Source organism: Carettochelys insculpta, chromosome 1 (genome assembly GCF_033958435.1).
Source record: "Carettochelys insculpta isolate YL-2023 chromosome 1, ASM3395843v1, whole genome shotgun sequence".
NCBI lineage: Eukaryota > Metazoa > Chordata > Testudines > Carettochelyidae > Carettochelys > Carettochelys insculpta.
In genome coordinates, this window is record NC_134137.1 from 316343019 (window position 1) to 316349699 (window position 6681).

At 42.5% G+C, this 6681-nt stretch overlaps 1 protein-coding gene across 1 annotated transcript in view; it reads left to right on the forward strand.

The window, feature by feature from the left end:
• PPM1H (protein phosphatase, Mg2+/Mn2+ dependent 1H) overlaps window positions 1-5702 on the forward strand; it is a 228018-nt gene extending 222316 nt beyond the window's left edge. Inside the window, exon 10 of the mRNA XM_075013741.1 lies at window positions 3210-5702. Within this exon, the coding sequence (XP_074869842.1) occupies window positions 3210-3357 (148 nt within the window). The 3' untranslated portion in view covers window positions 3358-5702. The remainder of the gene's footprint in view (window positions 1-3209) is intronic.
• The last annotated feature ends 979 nt before the right edge of the window (window positions 5703-6681 follow it).

Genomic DNA, 6681 nt, shown 5'->3' on the forward strand with positions numbered 1-6681 from the left:
GCAAACTTTCCATTTCACCAGCTTGCTGGCATTTTCTTTTCCTGAATTCTGACAATAAATGAGAAATCTTTGAAAATATGCTCTCACCTGCAACTCTCTTTGAATGGTTTTTATTCATTGCATGTCTGATGTGAGCTATGTGGAATATTTTTCTTCTTCAGCTATGCATCTGACATTGGTGTTTGGAAGCTGAGGCAAATGAATGCATGTTTCTTTAGAAAATGAAATTTGGTGTTTATATTAGGGCAGTCGGGTCAGTGTTTCTTGTTATTTCCTTTCCCAATTTTTCCAGAGTCTTTGCATTCAAACAGATGTTGGCAACTGCAGCATGTGTGCACCTGAGAGAGTTCATGCCTATTTTATTGCCTCTTGACTCGTGTAAAATGATCCTTTAGCCTATCTGTAATCACAGAAAATAAATCTCTTGTCCAAGCTAGTGAGGCCTAGAAAAACTTACCAGCTTCTTGGTGCGTGGCCAAAACACGTAGTTCTCTACTGTTAATCCACTATTTACATTTGACATTGAGAAAAATCAGAATATAAAGAAGGGGTCAATCTCCATGTAATGTGCAGTGAAGTTTACACTGTGTTTTTAAAAAGTCCTTCCAATCGCTGAGTCATTTCATAGTGTCTCTTAGCATTTCCTGGAGGGTCGAGACATCAAAAAGTGGTGAAATGAAAAACAGTAATAACGATCAGCATTGGCATACTGTTTGAGTACTCATTTTTAGATAATTGCATACAGTCCTTTACTGATTGAAGCTTTGTTCTGTTAAATAATTAATTCTCAGCTTATTCTAACCACACAAAGCTGGAAGCAATCTTTTGTGTCATGCACAACCTGCCATGTGTGGTCATTTGAAGTGCTGGGTATTGTCCTTAGGAGTTCTAGCACAAGTCATTCCCTGGCCTGCTGCCCATAGCACTGGTTTGAAGCCTTGTGTTTTGTGTTACTGTGTGAAGGGATCACTCGCAGTTAGAGGGGGTGACCACATACCTGACATCTTTGGGGTTTGCCAGGATGCCAGAGTCTTTGGTTGCTGTTGCCTGTATATTTGGGTCAGTGTCTGGTGCTCTTTTTATTATACAGTCTCTGGATACCTAAGGATATTTTCCTTATTAAAGTCTCAAATAAAACATAATAAAGACCAGCGCAGCATTTCACCGCTTTTCATAAAAATGTTTGTTTCATGGGAAAAACACAGAAAAGTAGAAAAGCCGTCCCCATTCCCAAGGCACATGCGCTCGTCGTCCTGCCCCCTTTCCCCACAGAAGCAGCTAGGCATTGAAAGGACAAGGGAGGACAGTAACTGTCAGCAGTGGGATAGCCTTGAGATGGGTGAAAATGTACATTGTCGTGGAAGTATGGATCCAGCTAATGCAGCTAGGATTATGTGGGATACTCTTGGTGGTAAAGATTGCATTGGGATTATGATGTAACAACAACCATACTAAAGATCTAGAAGCAACTGACATTTCAAAGTGAGGGCTGAGTATATGAAACAATGTAAGTGCTCTGCTTTCTCTTGCAAAGGGAAGTGGCCTTCACTTATGCTCCTGTGTGCCATCATTATCATAATCCTCAGCAAGGTTTGGAGATATACACATCTCTTAGAATTGGAAGGGACTGTGGGAGGACATCGAGTCCAGTCCCCTGCCCTCTTGGCAGGACCAAGCACCATTCCTTTTGTTAATCTGTTTGCCCCAGATCTCTAAATGGCCCCCTCAAGGACTGAACTCTCAACCCTGGGTTTAGCAGGCCAATGCTCAAACCACTGAAAGGTAGAATCAGTCCTGTCAATATCCCAAGTTAGTCATCCAGGGATTTGTTCTTTTGATTATTTCTCTGTGTCCTGCAAATATGTTTTACTGTAATGCAAAACGTCAGGCTTCCCTGGGCATATCGATATTGATATTTCAGTTACAAACATTGGTAGTGTGGCCATGTCTGTCTCGGAGTATTGTGGGTTTAAGGTGGGTGAGGCAATATGTTTTATTGGACCAACTTTTGTTGGGGAGGAGGGGGGAGAGAGCACTATCTTTTATTGAAACTTACTTTGTGGGGGGGGAGGGGGGGGGGAGAGAGAGAGAGCTTTCAAGCCCCACAGAGCTCTTCCCGCTTTGGGATGGAAAAAAGAGGTCTGTGTGGCTCAAAATCTTGTCTGTCTCTCTGTCTGTCTCTCTCGCCTACAAAGACGATTCGGTAAGAGATAGTACCATCCCCATCTTGTCTCTCTAATGTTTCAGTTACTCAGATTAGCAAAACTCAGTCAGAGCCAGAGAATCATGCAGAACAAGAGTTTAGCAGGATGCAACTTGGCTATGTTCCACCATCTTGCTTCTGGCCCCCAGACCAGTGTCCATTGTTTCTCAACATTTTCATGAAGCTGGAGGACAGCAGATGTCTGCAATAAATACAATGGAGTGCTACTTTGTTTTGCCATTTTGTAACATAGTGAAATGAGTAGCAAATGTTTGCAATACAGTAAGGACCTGACTTCTCAGTTTGGGATGGTCTTCAATGAACTTGTAGGATTACAAATTTAATTAATTTGATTATATAATCTTTATGTATTTTGCCTGTTTTAAAATAATTGTAATAGTTTCAAAACTAGGATCATGTTCCAGTGAAAACTTGACATGTCATCTTTTTGGTATAATATATAAATTGAAGTAAAGATCAGTGAGTTCCTGGGTTTTATTTTGGATGTAACCAACTCACTGTGCCAACTCACCTTTGCTATAGAATGTTAATCTGTGATGTGGGTATGCTAGTATTTAACCTTCTTCAAAGAGGCATTTGATGCACAAGGTCAAGCTTTTTCAGAAGTCATTTAGGAAGGGTGGGGATGTTCTTTACACAATCCCTTACAGAAGACTGATTTTCTGAGAGATGCCCAGCACTTTCAGGCAACCTTAAGGTGTGTTGAGTTGGGCACCAAAAATTACTAGTTATTTGTGAATAACTTGGCCTAATATGCGTTAACATTTCTAAACTGCTTAGAGATCCTCAGATGAGAAGTGATAAATAATTCTTAGTAATCAACACTGGTTCTTTGAGTGCTGATTAGTGGCATCTGGCAGCTTGTCTTTGTATCTCTCAAATGAAAATCTTACGAGCTGTGAAAACACGTTCTTCATAATGCTAACAGCTGTGATCTCTGCATGCTCTATTTCTGCAATGTAACTGTGTTCCTCCTTCTCCACAGATACACATTAGCCGCTCAGGACCTGGTGATGCGAGCCAGGGGAGTGCTGAAGGACAGGGGCTGGAGAATATCCAATGACAGACTGGGTTCAGGAGACGACATTTCTGTCTATGTCATTCCTTTAATACATGGGAACAACTTGTCATGAAAGTAGCACCAATGATGAAGGGAGGGCAGTCTTTTGGGGCAGAGCCTTTGAAAAGACATGATGATCAGCTCTGACAAGGACAGTTGTGATTAGTATAATTTAATCTAAACTCATGCTGGAAGGGGATGTTTCTACCCAAAAGATAGGACTGTGTATCTATACTGTACATGGTTAAAGGTATCTCTTAAGGTGATGGCTTCTCTGTATTAATGGTTCTCAGTGCTTAACAAGAATGAAACTTAAATGCTGCTAGTGTTTATGGATTGGTGGTTCTCTCTGTTGTCTCTTCAAACGAGAACCCCATTGTGACTGGAACAAAACTTAATTTTTTTTCAGTTTGCCACATGACTTGGAACAGCCATTCTCACTTGTGAAAATAGAAACAGGGATGGAAAGCCAGTCCCAAAGATGACTGAAGTCATGACTTTGAGATGGGTCATTTAAAAATTTGAAGCTAGATCTGATTTTTGATGTTACGGGTCATTAAGAGTAATTGTCATCCTTTTTCCATGAAGAATTTCCAAAAAATTGTAGGTATCTGGTTGAATTCTCTTTTTTTTCCCACTTGCAGTCTCTTCAGAGTCCTCTGGAGACTTTACAGCTCCTTATTTCACATGTTTTGGTGACAAAACCAAGACCATCCTTGTGACTTGGTCTAGCTCACCACAGCTAAGCCATCTGAAAGCATTGCCCTGGGAAGTGGAGCACCATTGTGTTGATACAAGAATAAATATTGCAACAGGAATAGTTTGTCCAGATTTCCTTTGCAGTGTAATCAGATCTTTCCTTGGTGCAGTTTCTCTGGAATGCGGGTTTTTTTGGGTAGGTCTCCCCTGAAAATCCAGGTGATGACTTGAACCAGGAGGCTAAAAATAGCATTACCGACAATTAAGTTTGGGCATGCTCAAGTTGTCAAAACTTAGTGGGCTTGAGAGGCTGAGCTCCAGCCTGCGCCACGTTGTCCACGTTGCTATTTATAGCACTGTAGCCTGAGTCCACCTGCCCAGGCTGGGAGGGTTGCTCCCAGCTGGAAAGTAGACCCATATTTTGGTACCTGGGATTCTTCATTCAGTGGCTGGTTCTATCTGCTTTATTGTGCATCCTCTTTACAGGGTCGCTGAACATCCAGCTCAGTAGTCAGTGTTCAGTAGATGTATTTTTGTCTCTGAGTTTGTTTTGTTGGGTGTCTAAAATAAATATTCTAGTTATTAACCCAGAAACAGAGATAGCAGCTGTATTGAAAATCCTTTCCTGTCTCTCTCCCTCATAGTTCACCATAACAGCCCTCTGCCCTTCCCCCATCATCAGGCTCCCAAGCTCAGGGTGGTAACTCGCTCATAACTCCGCACCTTTTGGTACCAGGGGATAGAGAATTTCCTGTAACGCATTAGTCCTTGGCTTGCTTGGTCTCCACTGCCAGTTGTACTCAATTGATAAGAAAAATCTTTCTGAATCAGATACCAACATAGAAGCAACAGTGCAACAGGAAACTAGTCAGGTGAATGGCACTGTAGCCATAGCCAGTGTTTCACACTAATTGACAGTGTGATTTGCAGCTTGTGTAGCCAGACCCGTGCTAGCCGACATCTAGCTAATTTGTCTAAAAGCAGCAGTGAGGGGAGGTAGGACAGCCTGTGTTCGTGCTCACACAGCTGCATCTTCTCTGTGATGGGGACCTGGGCTAACTGGACGAAAACTTGAGTATGGCTCCATAAGCTGCAAAGCACACTTTGGCTTGCAGTGTGGACATAGCTGTAAGTACCGTTCTGTAGGTGTAGGACTCCTCCTTTCCAAGCCACAGCCCATTTTTCCAGACATTGCTGACATACAGCTGGGCCCTCGTGTGTAGCGAGCCAATCTCTGCAGGAATTACCCCTTAGCCATGTACTGCTGGAGATGCTGATCTTGGTTTGTAAATAAATTGGCTAGCTAGGAGAAATGTGGCTGACATAATTCTCACAATATTGGAGAGTGAACTAGACACCTCACAAATGTTGAGGTTGTCCCAGAGGAGGAAAGCTCCAGCTTTAACAAGTGAATGCCTTGTCCTTTGGATTCCCTGAGGTGGTCACATTTTTCTTCTGGCTAGGACTGCCCCTGGAGTCCTCCAACTGCAGAATTTATTGTGCGACATAAACAAGGGGCCTTGTATTTTCAGTGATGCTCAACAGGTGTTCAGTCCGTTGCACTAAAGGTGTTGCTCTGCCTCCTTAATGTGCCAGTACAACAATTCCAGGGTATCAGATTTAAAAGCCCTTCCCTGTAAATAGTAAGAAGTTCCAAGCTGAAATGAGGCAATGCTGAGTGGGTAATTTGGCTCAAACATGCACTAAGGCCATGTCTACACTTAAAAAAGCTTCAAAATGGCCAAGCTAATGGCCAAATTGAAGAATACTAACGAGGCACTGAAATGAATATTCAACACCTCATTAGCATGCTGCTGGCTGTGGCACTTTGAAAGTGCCACTGTTTGCTCACCTGCAGCTCATCTACATGGGGGGGGGGATCCTTCTTGAAAGGACCCTGCCAACATCGAAATCCCCTTATTGCTACAACTGCAGATTTCGATGTTGGCAGGGTGCTTTCGAGAAGGACCCCCCTGTGTAGACAAGCGGCAAGCGAGCAAACCACCACAGCTGGCAGCATGCTAATGAGCTGCTGAATATTCATTTCAGCACCTCATTAGTATTCTTCCATTTGGCCATTAGCGTGGCCATTTTGAAGTTTTTTGAAAGTGTAGATGTAGCCTAAGTGTCTGCTGGTAGCCTGCAAACTGTTCCATGGATTCCAGTGTCTACATGTGATAACACTAGAAAACGCAGCTGTTTCACAGTGCAGAACCTACATAAATCAGCGGCATGTCTGCTTATATATAGCTGTGTGTTACCTTTTTTGCCCTTTCCTCTTTTTCTTTATGCAATTGGACAGAGCTATGCAAACTTGCAATCTGGCCGAGTCTAGAACATTTTCTACATAACCTCCTGTGCATTTTATAGTTCAGGCAAGAGCTTTTTCCTCTTGCACACATTTTTTTCCTTTGTTTGGCCTAATAAATTTATGCATGCACTTTCATGGGTTTTGCGTTGTGTAGTCCTCAGTGACTTGGTCACCTTAAATCAGGAGGGAAACAATGGCAAATCTTTTTGAACCGTACGAACAGGTGGGAGCACTGGTACGGGTTAAGATCATGCTGAGCCTGATGGATCCAAATCCAATGCCAGTGTGGTGTTCTTGATTTTAATTAGCAACTTGGCATGAAGAAATACAGTTTAATTAAAACACATTCGTCTGCAGTGCGATATGTGACTCTGCATTACACCAAGA